Source organism: Oryza glaberrima, chromosome 12 (assembly GCF_000147395.1).
Source record: "Oryza glaberrima chromosome 12, OglaRS2, whole genome shotgun sequence".
NCBI lineage: Eukaryota > Viridiplantae > Streptophyta > Magnoliopsida > Poales > Poaceae > Oryza > Oryza glaberrima.
The window spans coordinates 14,998,921-15,015,014 of record NC_068337.1 but is presented as its reverse complement, the minus strand read 5'-3'; the positions used below and the strand labels follow the sequence as shown (position 1 = coordinate 15,015,014).

The 16,094-nt window shown below is 42.6% G+C and overlaps 1 protein-coding gene across 2 annotated transcripts; it reads right to left on the bottom strand.

The window, feature by feature from the left end:
* Positions 1-4,407: 4,407 nt before the first annotated feature.
* On the bottom strand, positions 4,408-7,095 carry LOC127757610 (uncharacterized). Of its 2 annotated transcripts, XM_052283159.1 has the most exons (6): positions 6,834-7,095; positions 6,629-6,749; positions 5,777-6,532; positions 5,628-5,677; positions 5,416-5,460; positions 4,409-4,838 (listed from the first exon to the last, which is right to left on the bottom strand). In XM_052283159.1, the coding sequence occupies exons 1-3, from the start codon at positions 6,878-6,880 to the stop codon at positions 5,777-5,779; spliced, it is 924 nt and encodes a 307-aa protein (XP_052139119.1). In that variant the 5' UTR covers positions 6,881-7,095; the 3' UTR covers positions 4,409-4,838; positions 5,416-5,460; positions 5,628-5,677. The 2 variants fall into 2 exon arrangements, with proteins under 2 accessions (XP_052139120.1, XP_052139119.1); XM_052283160.1 differs by having other exon boundaries at positions 4,408-4,838; positions 5,628-6,532.
* Positions 7,096-16,094: the final 8,999 nt, after the last annotated feature.

Genomic DNA, 16,094 nt, shown 5'->3' with positions numbered 1-16,094 from the left:
TATATGGCGGAATGAAGATAATTTCTCTATGTGAGCAACGTTTTGTAACGGATCCAGTTCATCCCTCAGTACCTCACTTGCGGCAAGCTAGAACAAGGGAGGGTCATGCTAGGCGAGAAGATGGAAGATTTCCTGAAGAAGGTAGCTACACAGCTCTCCATGTCGTGATGAAGATTAACCTGCATAAGGGGTCCTTCGTTCTTGGTGATGTCTCCGTAGCACCTTCGGTTGAGCATGTCCAGCGATCGTTCATGATTCCTCCCAAGCCTACAGCGCCTTGGAAGTGAAAGTATGTCTAATGTCTTGATGGAAACTGTGCTAGCTCGTGCAGGATTACCGGTCGTTACACACTGTTGGAAACAAAGCCCAGCAGTTGTAGTAGGATCGGCGTAACGAATAAATACCAGAGAGAGCTTTTTCTGGTGATGTTATATGCCTTTTATAGAGAAACATGATAGACGGTGGATTACAGTTCTGCCCTAAACCGAGCAGATGCCTCTAAACTGGTCTTCTACCTACATCAATGTTTTTTTTTAAGGGAAGCCATTTGGCGCGCTTTATTAATCTGCAAACATAATTACATCGTTCACTAGAACATTCAGCGAGAAAATTAGGGCCTCATCAACTCAATTACAAGAATTCTTAAACTTAAAAGCATAATTAGCATTCATAGACTTCACTTGCCACTTGTTTCTAGGAGGAGGCTTCGTCTAGCACCTTTCATTCCTTTTCCTTTGACCTTGGCAAAAGTTGTCCTGGTTGTTGAGGCCGTGTTTAGTCCCCTCTATTCCCAACTTTCCATCACATCGCATCACATCAAAAACTTTCATATACACATAAATTTGTAACTTTTTCTCTAAACTACCAACTTTCTCTCAACTTTCTAACTTTTCCACCATCTAAACATAGCCTGAGAGGAACTCGATCAGTCCGGGAGAGAGTACAGTCTGCATGATCCAAAAGAACATAAATGCACACTCCGACGAAATTCATGATGCCTACGATGCCTAAATTTTTGTGCTTCATGTGGTTTATCAAAGAGAAAATAAATATAGATGGGAATGTGGTTTTCAACAAATGCCATGCTTTTATTTTCTCGAATATGCATGAGAGCAGCGTATCATTGCATTAGAGAAGAAGAGATGCGTCCAAGATGCAGATACAAATAACCCAAAAACACAAAACATAAAAAGAAAGGATGAGAAGAATAAAGCACCTCAACAGGACTCTCCCAACAACATAAAGTCTTGCTAACTGCGGTCCATAATCAATGAATGCCCCTTTGCCCAGGCTAAACTCAAAAGGCAAGCCTCCTCACTTGCGGGAACTAGACAAGCTGAAACGCTTGGGGCAGCCCCGTTGATAACACAGTCGTTTTGAATGTTTCCAAATCTTTCATGCACCAAGAATGATTAGACTATTTAATCGTTTGCTGATAACCCCTTGTAACAAGATGTTGGCCCGACTAAAACAATCATCAAATGAGTTCTCCGTGGGTTGTGGCGCAAGCACCGCAAGTCCAACGCGCTGCAAGATAATGAACCAAAATTTGCCTAGCAAACACACAAGAAACAATAGGATGTTGTATAGTCTGGTCCTCTTCGTGACATAAGGGGCAGTGAGCAGGGTGCGGAAGACCTTGGCGGAGCCAATTGCCATTGTTCTCGCTTCCTAAAATGACACTTCAGCGTTGCACTTGGTCGTCATTTTGAAATATTTGTATCTTCAGATTATATACAGTTCTGTCCAAGAATTTCAAGCTTGATCAATATATTTCTCACCACTAAATCACGGATACCTGTTCATCACCATGTTTTGCAATGCCTTGTTTCCATTCTGAGATGACAATGACATAGGGGATGGAAAGAAAAAAAATGCTGTCCTCGTACATACATACTAACAAAACACTGAATTCTTGCAATATAACACAACTTCACAAAAGTCCATAGGTGCCGATTCTAAAGGGCTTATAGGTGCTGGTTCCGGTGCCAGCACCAATAACTTCCAATGACCCAAGTCATTGGTACCTGTTCAAGTGCTACTATAGGTGCCGGTTGCAACTATTTTAGGTTTTTGCGGGTGCTAAAAATCCCGAAAAGAATATTTGGTACCTATACAGTAATATTTCCCTTCCACTAGTCCCATGATTTTTACAACCCATATTCGTAGATATGCTTCAAGCAACATTGGAACTAAAGACCTCTCTCAAACATTAGTTGTCTTGGAAACAAATGCATCTTTTCAAACCACTCTGATCCAAACTTATGATTCATATTTAATACTATAGACGAGCTCGAACGAAAATTTTGTTAACTACTCCCTCCATCGCTAAATATTTAACGCCGTTGACTTTTTAAAACATGTTTAACCGTTCGTCTTATTAAAAAAATTAAGTAATTATTAATTATTTTCCAATCATATTTCACAAAAGTTTTTGAATAAGACGAACGGTCAAACATGTTTAAAAAAGTCAACGGCGTCAAATATTAAGGGACGGAGGGAGTACAAGATTGTAGACCTCATCTAGATCTTCTACTTTCATATATTTTTCTCCATCTGAGATTGTTTTTTAAATACTCACTTATGAAAATTGATATGAGACATCATAACACATTTTCGGATATCCAAATGACGTTAAATCAAAAGGTCATCGATTACAAAATTAAATTATAGATCTCGTTGAGCTCTACAAATTTAATATAAAGTTTATCTTCATTCAACTTTATATGAAAAAGTTAGATAAAAAAACACACATATATGAACTACATCATCATAGGTGCCAGTTTTAACTGTAAACTGGCATATATGTGCTCATAATTGCTGGTTTTTATTAAGAAGCGGCACATATGTGATGCTCATATATGTTGATTCAACATAAAAACCGGTATCTATAGTATCGCGCTTATAGGTACCTAGCTATGTCCATAGATACCGGTTTATTATAGCACCTATGTGTTGTCCATAGGTCTCTATGATTTTAGGGACTATTGGTGCCGGTTTCTGTTATAAACGTGTATTGATGACTAATGATAGCTACCGGTTTTTAATTTTATGCTAAAATAGGTGAGAAAAGTTTCATAGGTATCGGTATTAGCAAACCAGTAGCTCCATGATCGGTCTTCATGTGTTGTTTTGTAGTAGTGTAACGGGGTGTATTGCAACGATCATGGTAGTCAGCTTATGTGCAGCCAGTGCATGTACTTTTCATCATACTTTACTCCCCACCAGGTGATCATCTGCGTACTTTGAAGCTTTAATATGGCACTTGGCGTGATCGGTCAACCGGCCGGAAAAGGTGTCTTGTGGTTTTCCTTTGCCACAAGCTTCGTCACGGTTGATATAAGCATTGTTCCAACTTTCAAAATTGTGATGTCTTGTGCTAAAATGTTCACAATCCAAAATTCCATTTTTTTCCGCGACCGCGTAAAAGAATTGCATGCCAATATATTAGAAGAAAAGAGTTATAGCTACACAACGCTTATGCCACGGGAAGAGAGAAAAAGCAAAATAAAAAGTTGAACCTTAAAAAACTACGACGGCTAGACACAAACTCCAAGCAGCGGGAATGGATCGAAAACCCTATAGTTTCGTACCTCCCACAGCTGCCAAGAGACTAGGAGCACCAGGGGGTTGAAACAGAGATGCTCAGGTAAGTAGACCCTGGAGGACCAAAATTCCAAATACCTTCCATGCCTAGCAATAGCATATATCTCCGCCCCCGATATTCGTATATGCAAATTCGATTCAGACCATGATATGACTTCCCCAAAACTCAGAACGAAATTACTCTCAGCAGAGATGATAATTTTGACTAAGGAGCACCAATGTTGTTCTTGTACACGAGTAAAACATAAACTATATACTATATGAGATGGGAAACTGGGCATGAGCTTTTGCGCTCCGCTTTTGCAAACAGAATCAATGAGATGTATATATATGCACACTATTATGATTTTCTTCTACTGAATCACTGCTGGAGATGGGAAGGCTCCCGTGTGCTCAAAACCCACGGGAACAGGCCAAAAACACACGGTAACGTCGTTACCGAGTTCTAGCTCACGGTAACGCTCACACGGCGGCTTCATCGGTTTACCGTGTGGACTTCCCGTGAGTTCGCACGAAAAACGCACGGGATGGTTGAAAATTTTACCGAGTGTACTCAAAACTCGGGACTCACGGGTAACACTCACGACGTAACGGCGGTCCCAACGGAACGGCGGGTTACCGTGCACCGGGGTCACACGGTAACAGTTTGTATGTTACCGTGCGTCCACAGTATCACTCGGTAAATTTTTTAGAGTTACCGTGAGTTGAGCAACATCGGGCACTCGGTAAGCTTTTTAGCGTTACCGTGAGTTCAGCACCATCAGGCACTCGGTAAGCTTTTTAGCGTTACCGTGTGCGGTATGCTATTGACGCACGGGAAGTCCCACTCAGTACTCATTTTTTTTATTTATGTTTCTATTTCTATATTTGCATGCCAATATAGATCACCTGCAAATAGTTACACAGAAGACTGCAATGCATCCCAATCATTTGCAATTCATCATGACACATTCCATCACAATACAATTCACTGCATTGCACCCAATCATTTGAGATTCATCATGACAAATTTCCATCACAATACAATTCACCAAGCATAGAAGAGATGCCACATCCCAGACATAGGCATATATTTTGGTAAAAATTGGTTGTAATGAATTAGCATACAAGCAATCAAGTTGATAATGGTCCATGTCACTTAAAGCAAATACTCAAATCTTTGAGACAATAGCTAGCACCGGATTATTTAGTTCATTGGTCCTAGAGCATGTAGTTGAAACTTGAGAATACACCTGCAATTGTGAGAAACTTATAAGAAATTACTTTTTCTTGCAAGGACTGTTGGAATAGGAACCATATGAAAATGGTGCTATGGGTGCTGCTGTATGCTTATGCATTTATCATATTATGGACTTTTTCACTGATCTGCACCAGCCTCATGTTTGATGCTTTACAAAGAAATATTGACATTTAATTTGACGCAAAAGAATAATATGAGCTAGTATCAAAGTATCCTCCATAATTCGGACCCATGTACTGTTACAAGCTAATTAAACCAAAACAAAGAAGACCAAATGGTCAGTTCTATAAGCTGAAAAACAGATTTGCTTGGAATAAAAACATGAGAAAATATGTATCCACCTAGCAAACCTACACACTTGGCATTATGCAGAGTAGCAGAACTATCATATAAGTAATGAAATGAAACATGCATTACTATATATCTTGTGATTTGTCAATATGGTTAAGAACAATCAATAATGTAACTTGAGCAGTTTTTCAGTTGATAAAATGTATGCATCTGCTGATGTACAGCACCAACCACCACCCATGAATTGATCTTAAAACTGATGAGATGAAAGTAGATACCTTTTCTGATCAACTCTGATGCTGCTACTTATATTGCTTCATAACCTGTAGGAATTAGCCCCACATTAGTAAGAACATGCAAGGAGACTGATCAATACATTGTAATCATTTGAGAAATGATTAAGTAGGGAAGGTTTGAATGAAAAACAGATCATGTCCATGTAAAAGAAACTTAAGTGTAAGAAAAGGCAAATACATTAAGCAAAGCATACTTAGCAAGTCAGCAAAGAAGTGGTCCTTGTCATTGTCATCCTCATCAGTTCTATTAAAGCAGGGGGGAAATCAATAGAATAGGACATCAAATGAGTCATCTTCATCAATTGTAGAATAAAATGAACATGTAAAAAAGCAAAAATATTACTTAGAAATATTCATCAATGATGGGGCCCTCTTCCTCATCTTCGTCAGAGTCAGAACTATCAGATTCATCTTGTTGTAGCACATTGGATCCATTTAGAAGCTGCAAGTCCTTGTCATTGACAATGCCTTCGGCATCTCTAGTGGTGGCTTCAGAAACATTATGGAGTCCTTCCATAAGATCAACTACAAAAGTGCCTTGGAGACCATCTTCTTGGAAATAATGGACAGTATCATTGTTGGGAAGAAAGTCGTAGTCCTTATCCACAGGGGCTGCTATTTTTCCAGTTGGCTGAACCTTGTAAACTACCCACCAATCAATGAGGGTTGGTACAGATTTGCATGGGTATGGTATGTAATAAACTTGTGTGGCTTGATAAGCTATAACAAATGGCTCATACACTGCAAGTGTTGATGAATGGGCAACTTCCACTAAACCATACTGTGGGATGTACCTTGTTTGGGCAGGGTCAAGCCAATGGCAGTTGAAAAGCACAAGAGTGAGTTCACTATCACCATGAAAACTAAGTTCAATTATTTCTTTGATGTAGCCATAATAATCAGTGATATCACTATTTTCTCCTTGTCCTATTGTCACCAAGCCACTATTTATGGTAGTTGCATTCGGCCTCTCCTTCTCATATTTATCTGTACGGAATCGATAGCCATTCACATCATAAATACTATACGTCTTCACTCTAGTATGGCATCCTTTAGCTACTTGCTTCAGATCATCATTCATATTCATGTCTATAAGACTCTACAAGTGAAGAAGTGAAATAATTTTGATGAATTATAGTTATTAATAGGTGCAGAAATTAGGTGTTCAAGTTGAATATTGAAATTGAGGAATTACTTGTTGGTAGAACCAGGTTACGAAATTAGGACGACCATTCCTAGCACCATTCCGTAAGAGGTTCTCCTTTTGCTGTCTTGTTGGCTTGCCTCGTCTACTCCACTCCTCATGTATGAATTTCCTGTAAACACAGAACTCATGCATGTCAAGAAAGGATAAATTATTTCATGCTATGAACTGGATGTAACCCAAATAAAGTGCTTACCCAACGTAGTCGTCCACTTCAGGCAGGTTTGTGAGGACATACAACATGGCAGCCTCCCACTCCACTTCAGTTAAGTGTCTAGTGACTCCTCAGCTAGTAGAGTCACCCTTAATAGAGAAGAGGCTAAGTGAGCATTCTCTCGACTCAACAATAACATTGTACCGAGGGACTGGATTGTGAACTGTGTGCACTTGATCAGCAAAATATATGGTTGTGAAGTTTGAGATTTCATCTAGTATATATGCTTCTGCTATAGATGCTTCAACACTGTCACGCCCGGAATTTCTATCCAAAATTCCAAACGCTTACATGTGCGCGAACCCTCGTCCAGGAATCAGCCGAGGCACACAATAACAAATTGATAATAGAGTACAATTATTACTCTAATTAATAAGCGAATGAAATGTCATTACAGAGGTAGATAGTTCCTCTCAATCAATAAAGATCTAAGCAGCGGAAAATAAGATAAACGGCGCAGACGATTCCACTCCACAGGCAGCTTGACCAGGGCTACACCTAATCCTCCACACCATCAGCATCACTGTAGAACTCCTCCTCTGATGAATGATTGCAAGGTGAGTATATGACATACTCAGCAAGCCACGCAGCAAATATGCAAGTGCACAGGATAACAAAGGATGGCATAATAGGGTTTCATTTGCATAAACAGCATTTAATAAACATTTCAGAATTTAGTAAAACAATTGAGTAATAATTAAACAATATTATTCCAACGCTATACAACATACCCTGTTGCATAGGCCCAACCATTCTGAACAACCAATCCCGGCTGCACAGTTCTATCTCCAAACCAGGAATATACCATTCCAAACCAGGAGCTAATCAAATTATTACCAGTCATAGTATCTTTTATTATGATGAGAGGTATGAGTCTAATCACGAAAGACATTGTTAAACCCGCCCATAACCGCGGGCACGGCTATTCGAATAGCTTTACTCTGACCAGAGGTGTACCACTGTACCCACAAGACACAGCCCCACGACATGTCACCATGCGCCTTGATACCACCACGGTACCTCAGAAAGGAGCTGTGACAGTACCCCTCGCACAACACAATCCACCACAGCGCACCGTTCCTGGATCATAATCACCCCCTCATAAACAAGGCATGGACTCCCCAGCGACCCCCGTGGGCTTATCTCCGCCACTTCTCAGTCTGGTGCCCCGCAATGAACTATGCTATACAAAAGGTAAAGCCGTTGCCCACGCTGGCTTGTGGTTGGCACGGTTAATGTTTCACAACCGAAACTCGTGAACCGGTCCTTAATTGTCATGAGCACGACCATCAAAACCATGTGCTCACAACCCACCATTAACAGGTTTTAGTAGGCAAATTAATTAATTAACCAATCATGATTAACCATCATGAGTTATCATTAAGCCATCATTGAATAATAAGGAGTCATAAGTTATCCCAATAGTGTGCTAATGTTTCTAAGCATGGCTAAGCAATCACATCTAATATCTAGCTGAACCAATGTATAAAGCTCAACTAGTCAATTTATAAGAACCCAAGGTATCAAGGAATAAAGTAATCAAGAACTAAAGGGCTATAACAAACAATAGGTTAATTCCACCCAATGACATTCGAAAATAAATGCAATAGTTGAATAGAAACAATAGCTTTAAATGGGATCAACATGCTCAAAGGGGTTGTTTGGGATCTGTGTGACTTGCCTTGCTGGCCTTGGAACTCTTCAAATTCTTCTCCTGCGAAAACGGACTCTCCGGAAACGTCGGAATCTAAACAGAAAAGAGCAAAACACCAAAACAGCACATAAACAAGTATGAACAGTACATGTGGATATTTTTAACATGTAGATCTCAATTTTAGAAAAATTTAGGGACTTGAACCAACTAAATCCGAGCTAAGATGAATTAGTTATGAATTTTTAAAGATTAAATCGGATTAAAACACTTATATGGATTTTAATTGAATTATGACGCAATAATGAATTATTTTTAAAAAGGAAAAGAGGATTTATTGCGTCAGCGGCTAGGGTTAGCGGTGGACCGGGTGCACGGCGACGGTTCACGAGAACGGACGGCCGAGATCGATTCATTCAAAACGAACGGCCGGGATCGACCGGTCCACGGCCGGACCACAGCGGACGGCATCGGTGACGTCGGCGATGACGTCACCACCGGCGGCGACCGAACCGCGCGAGCTCGCCGGCGAACGACGGCGTGGCGGCACGAACGGAGAGCACCTACGGGTAGCGGTCGGCACGGCAAACTCACCGGCGACCAAAGCGACGGCGGACGATGACCGGACGACGTCGGCGACGAGGAAGAAACGGCGGCGACCTCCGGCTTGACGACGGCGACGATGTTCCGGCGGTCGACAGCGACGGCGAAGGGGCTGACGAGGACGACGACGCGACGGCGACCACGACGGCAGCCTTCCCGAGCGACGGCGACGACTGGAGCGACGGCGGCGCACGGCTGGAGCGGCGGCGACGACGGCGGCGCGAGGACTCACGGCGCTAGGGCTCTACGGACGACGAGAGGCGAAGGCGAGGGGGGCGACGGGTAGCGGAGACACCGGGGATCCTTTTATAGGGGCAAGAACACGGCGGCGAAGGCCCACGGCGGCCGGCGACGAGAAGGAAAGTCTAGGGTTCGGAGGAGAGAGACCGATCCGATTCGAGATCGAATCCTCCGCTTTCCAAACGATTTTAGCCGAAGTTCCAAAAGGGAAAAGGTAGAGGAGATCGAGAAGATCATTTCCCCTCTATTGATTTCACCGGAAACGGAAAGGATCGGCCGGATTTGGAAAGAGACGGCGGCGGCGCGGCGCTAGGGTTTCGGGCGGCGGCGGCGCGAGGAAGACGACGAGTCTGACAGGTGGGCCCCACCTGTCAGCGGGCGAACGCGCGCGCGAGCGACGCGGCGGACTGGGCCGACTTGGGCCGAGGAGGAGAGAGAAAAGGTTTTGGGCCGACTTTCGGCCCAAAGCCAAAAGAGACTTTTTAAAAACCTTTTTCCATTTAAATTATTCATGAAATGCAATTCCATTTATTAAAAATACTTCCTTAGCTCAAATAAATCCCAGAAAAATCTAGAAATTATAGAATTAAGCAAAGTATTTAATAAAATTTTATCTAGCCCCATTTTATATTGGAATTTATTATTTAAAATTAGATCTTCTCTTCTAGGCTTTTAAAATCAATTCTAATAATTCCAATTAAACAACAATTTATATATTTGAAATTTTTAGGGTGTGACAAACCTACCCCCCTTAAACAGAATCTCGTCCTCGAGATTCGGAAGAACTAGCGAACAGATGCGGATGAGCTGACTTCAATTCATCTTCTCGTTCCCAAGTTGATTCTTCTTCCGAGTGATTACTCCATTGAACTTTACAAAAACGGATCACTCGATTCCTGGTTCTTCTCTCATCTGTTTCCAAGATACGGATCGGTTTCTCAATATAAGTCAGATCCTCTTGGACTTCTATCTGTTCAAGATTAGCTTCTTCGGTTGGTACCCTTAAACACTTTTTCAATTGCGACACATGGAACACATTATGGACTCCTGTTAGAGATTGAGGTAACTCCAACTGATAAGCGACCTCTCCTCTTCTACTGACAATCTTGTAAGGTCCCACGAAACGCGGTGCCAATTTTCCTTTAGTGTGGAAGCGATGAACTCCTCGAAGAGGCGTGACACGAAGGTACACATAATCTCCTTCATCAAAACTTAGATCTCTACGACGACTGTCGGCATAACTCTTATGACGGGACTGGGCCACACGCAATCTTTCTTGAATGATTTTTACCTTTTCTTCTGCTTCCCTTAGGATATCAGTCCCAAAAACCTGACGTTCTCCCGTTTGATCCCACAAAAGCGGAGTGCGGCACTTCCGACCATACAGCGCTTCGTAAGGAGCCATCTGAAGACTAGCTTGATAACTGTTATTGTACGAGAATTCTGCATAAGGTAAATTCTTATCCCAACTTCCACCGAAGTCTAAAGCACAAGCTCTCAACATGTCCTCCAAAATCTGATTTACCCTTTCGGTTTGTCCGTCTGTCTGCGGATGATAAGCAGTGCTAAAGTTCAGCTTAGAACCCATCTCTTCTTGAAGCTTCTTCCAAAACTGTGAAGTAAACTGACTACCTCGATCAGACACTATTTTCTTAGGGACACCATGCAAGCACACAATCCTTGCCATATACAATTCCGCCAACCGACTTCCGGAATATGTTGTCTTTACTGGAATGAAATGAGCCACTTTGGTAAGTCTGTCGACTATCACCCAAATAGAGTCGTGGCCTGATGATGTTCTGGGTAGACCAGTGATGAAATCCATACCGATTTCCTCCCACTTCCATTCAGGAATCTTCAAAGGCTGCAGCAAACCTGCGGGCTTCTGATGTTCTGCCTTGACTCGCTGACAAACATCACATACTGCTACGTATTCTGCGATTTCACGCTTCATACTTGCCCACCAAAATCTTTCCTTGAGATCCTGGTACATCTTGGTACTACCAGGGTGAATGGAGTACAAAGTATCATGAGCTTCCTTCAGGATTGCATCTTTTAAACCTTTGTTGTCTGGGACGCAGATTCTCTCGCCCAACCATACAGTTCCTTGCTCATCTTCCAAGAAACCCATAGCTTTTCCTCTTCTCATATTCTTCTTAATTTCTTGAATATCGGGGTCATTAATTTGAGCTTCTCTAACTTGATCAATTAGAGTAGGCTTTGCTTCTAAGGCTGCAACAAAACCTCTACTAACAATTCCCAAATTTAATCTTTCAAATTCCTTGCATAACTCCAATGGCAACTGTCGTCCTTCCGTAGCATTGCAATAACCTTTCCTGCTAAGAGCATCTGCTACAACATTAGCCTTTCCCGGGTGATAATGAATTCCCATGTCATAATCCTTAATTAATTCCAACCACCTCCGTTGTCTCATGTTCAGATCTGGCTGAGTGAAGATATACTTTAAACTCTTGTGATCGGTGTACACCTCTGTACGAGTACCGAAAAGATAATGACGCCAAATTTTCAATGCATGAACCACTGCAGCCAACTCAAGATCATGAGTAGGGTAGTTCTTCTCATGCGGGCGTAACTGACGAGATGCATAGGCAACCACCTTCCCATCTTGCATCAGAACACAACCTAAGCCAAGCTTAGATGCATCGCAATACACCTGAAAACCCTTCTTTGGATCAGGTAAAATTAAAATAGGAGCTGATGTTAAGCGATTCTTCAGCTCTTGAAAACTCTGCTCACATTCTTCTGACCACTTGTACTTTACATCCTTCTGAAGCAGTCGTGTCATGGGCTTAGCAATCTTGGAGAAATTCTCTATGAACCTCCGGTAATAACCTGCAAGACCCAGGAAACTGCGAATCTCTGAAACTGTCTTTGGTTGTTTCCAGTTGGTTACGGATTCCACATTACTAGGATCAACGGCAACTCCTCCGGCTGATATGACGTGACCAAGGAACTTTACTTCAGACAACCAAAATTCACATTTGCTAAACTTGGCATACAACTGATGTTCTCGCAGCTTCTCTAGTGCAAGACGAAGATGTTCTTCATGCTCTTCTTTTGTTTGGGAGTAGATAAGAATGTCATCAATAAAGACCACCACGAACTCGTCTAGGTATTCCATAAACACCTTATTCATTAAGTTCATGAAGAAAGCGGGGGCATTGGTAAGTCCAAAAGACATAACAGTACATTCGAACAATCCATACCTAGTGGTAAAAGCCGTCTTAGGTATATCCTCTTCTTTAATCCTCAACTGGTGATACCCTGATCGAAGATCTATCTTGGAGAAAACGGTGGCACCTTTAAGCTGATCAAACAAGTCATCAATTCTGGGCAGCGGGTACTTATTCTTGATAGTCACATCATTTAATGCACGATAGTCCACACACATCCTCTGGGTATGATCTTTCTTTTCCACAAAAATAACTGGAGCTCCCCATGGAGATGAACTCGGTCTGATGTATCCCTTTTGAAGCAAATCGTCGACTTGCCTTTTGACTTCTGCCAACTCATTGGCTGCCATTCTGTAAGGTCTCTTATGGATCGGAGTTGTTCCGGGTATCAGATCTATTCTGAATTCAATATCTCTCTTCGGCGGCATACCAGGTAAATCGTCCGGGAACACGTCCGGGTATTCCTGTACTACGAGAATCTCTTCCAAAGCTATTTGGTTCAGACTTGACCTTAAAGACTCAGAGGACAGTGCATGAACTGTTACAACTCGACCATCATTGCTGGTGAGAGTTACTTTTCTGTTGGCACAGTCTATCACACCTTTATACCTGACTAACCAGTCCATCCCTAGGATGACATCAAGATCTTTGGATTCTAACAAGATAAGATTGGCCAGGAATGGCACTTCTTGAATTTCTATTCTGACAGAGGGGCTACGTTGCAAAGAGAGTACTTGATTACTCGGGGTACTAACCATCAAAGGACGTCTAAGATCTTCTACTTCCATCCCATGATTTCCCGCAAAACTCATAGATAAAAATGAATGTGTAGCACCAGAATCAAAAAGCACTGTTGCAGGAACTGAGTTAACAAGGAACGTACCCAAAATTACATCTGGAGCACCTTGAGCTTCTGCAGCAGCAACATGATTGACACGAGCCTTTGGCGTAGGTGCGGTAAAGTTACTCTGGGTAGGGACAACCTTCACGCGTCGGGGCTTCGGACACTTGTCAGAGTAATGTCCTGGTTCACCACAGTTGAAGCATACTCCGGGCTTGCTGCCTTGCTCCTTCTTGGCAGGCTGTTGTTGGGTTGGAGCTGCCACAGGACGTGGAGCTTGATTTCGGATGTTGTTGCCAGCATTGTTGCTGAAGAACTGACGCTGCGGACGAACAACAGACGAAGAACCTCCTTGTGGCATGGACTGGGGTCCTAAAGTAAGACGCGGCCTCTGACTATTCCCTTGTTGTGCCTTGAAGTGAGCAATCCGACGTTTCTTCTGCTCCATGCGGTTGTACTTGTCCTCCTGACGAATAGCCTTATCCACTAACTTCTGGAAATCATGGTAATCCCCAGTCATGAGTGGGTAAGAAAGCTCATCATTAAGTCCTTCCAAGAACCTTTCCTGGCGCTCTTCATCAGTGCGCACATCTTCTGGAGCATAACGAGCCAGACGATTGAACTCGTGCAGATACTCGGTGACCGTGCGAGATCCTTGGGTGAGCGACCTAAATTCTTTCTTCTTGAGAGACACCACTCCCGATGGTATATGCGTCTTCCGAAAAGCAGCGGTGAATTCAAGCCAAGTGATAGGTTCAGCAGTAGTCCTGTTAAGGCGGAAGTGATCCCACCACTCAGAGGCAGGGCCATGCAGTTGGTGTGATGCAAATGAGACCTTCTCCTGATCGGTGCACTGAAGCAAATCCAACTTCTTTTCTATGGCGTGGAGCCAATCACCAGCTTCCACAGGATTAGTGGTGCTAGAGAAAGTGGGCGGCCTCACACGAAGAAATTCTGCTAACTTGTTCTGGGGAGGTGCGTGGTTATTTCCCTGATTCTGCTGGTTCTGGAGTTGCTGCATCATCATGTTCATAAGCTGTGCCTGTTGAGCCAGGACTTGAGCAAGTGTGGGATTCTCTCCATTGTTGTTGTTGTTGTTGTTGTTGGGGCCATTCCCGTTGCTGCGAGTGAGCACCATCTGGCACAGGCAAAAGCACAGGAAGAGAAACCGGGAAAAACTACTTAGGACTGAGAATTAATTTTCCCACTAACTTAACTTTTATTGATCTTAACTGAGTTTCATTATTACAAAACTGAAGACTCTCTCACACCACTAAACTCACCAACTACCTAACACTCGAAAGCAAACAAACGCATGCACTTACATCCCACCACTGATGTAAACCACATGCAGGACCCACACACACAACCAAACTTAAAACAAGCAAACTAACACAACGATCTAGGACAACGGCTTGACAAGGAACTCTAGGTCTTCCGGGCATCGGAGTTGATTGAAGGCTCGTTCGGCTCGTCTTCATCATCTTGAGTGGCTCCCCACTCGACCTTTGAATGGGTGCGCTTCGATTCTTCTCCTTCATCATCACTTATATTGACGACCGGAGGATCTGCTAGGGCTGGGGTAACTTCTTTCTCCACCACACGGACCTTTGGCGCCAATTGGTAGCGAGGGACGAATAGAGCTCTCTTCCTTGCGGTAAGACGAACCCTGGCCTTCTGCGGCGGTGCTTCCCCCTTCAATGCGGCTAGTTCTTTCTCCAAACGATCCACCTTGTCTTCTAGCTTGCAAATCTTTCCACGATTCTGGTCTTCACGATCTTGAGCTGCTAGCACAACCTCCGCGCGGGTCTCATCCATAGCCCACAGCATTTCAACCAAATGCCTTGTGGTAGCATCATTCTCAATCCCCTCAGTCTCAAGGTAGCTGCCACGGTCACTTCCCTGGGGTTGGCGAGGATGGTAGCGATACTCAGTGTCAGCCAACTGATCACTGTAGCGATCACGGAGCTCTCCTATGGCGATCCTTGCCACCTCCTGACATGCATGAATATAATTTCCCCCTCCAGCTTCGAACATCACTGATGGGATATCTTCACTATTACTGTTTAAGGTGGCTTTGACTCGACACTTCTCTTCATCCCGATCATGTGGAATCTGGGCATACATAGGGGCAGTCCCAAATCCTATGGCAAAGGACATCATACGCAACTCCTGGACAAATCCTTCAACACCAAACAAGTACTCAGGCTTGTAGCGCGGCATCTAAAGACAAGTAAAAGGAGGGAGTTAAGACATTTGTCCAATTAATAGCACAAGTTTTTGGATTAATTTGAATAAATTTAGAAAATCCAGGGAAAAAGATAAGTAAATAAAGTAAACCCAGCTTGCAAGGTAAGTTGAAACAGGTGGAAACAAGATCACAAATTTTGCACTTTTGAACAACAGGTTTCAAAAGAAATAAAATAAAAGAAAAGTTGTAAAATCAACATGCTAAATTTATTTCATTGCAGCAAGATTAAATAGAACAACGTTGTAAAACTTTTGCTGGCAAATGAGTCATTAGTACAGTAATAGATGTACGGTACTAATAACACAGGAATAATAATAAATAATTTTTTTAAATGAGAACAATTAAAGGAATTATAAACTGCATGTGCCATTTGTTTGGTTTAATTAAAAGAGAAAGAGAGGAGAATAGTTCTATTTTTCCAATATTTTTAGAGGGCTTCTATGGGTAACCATTTGGCATAACC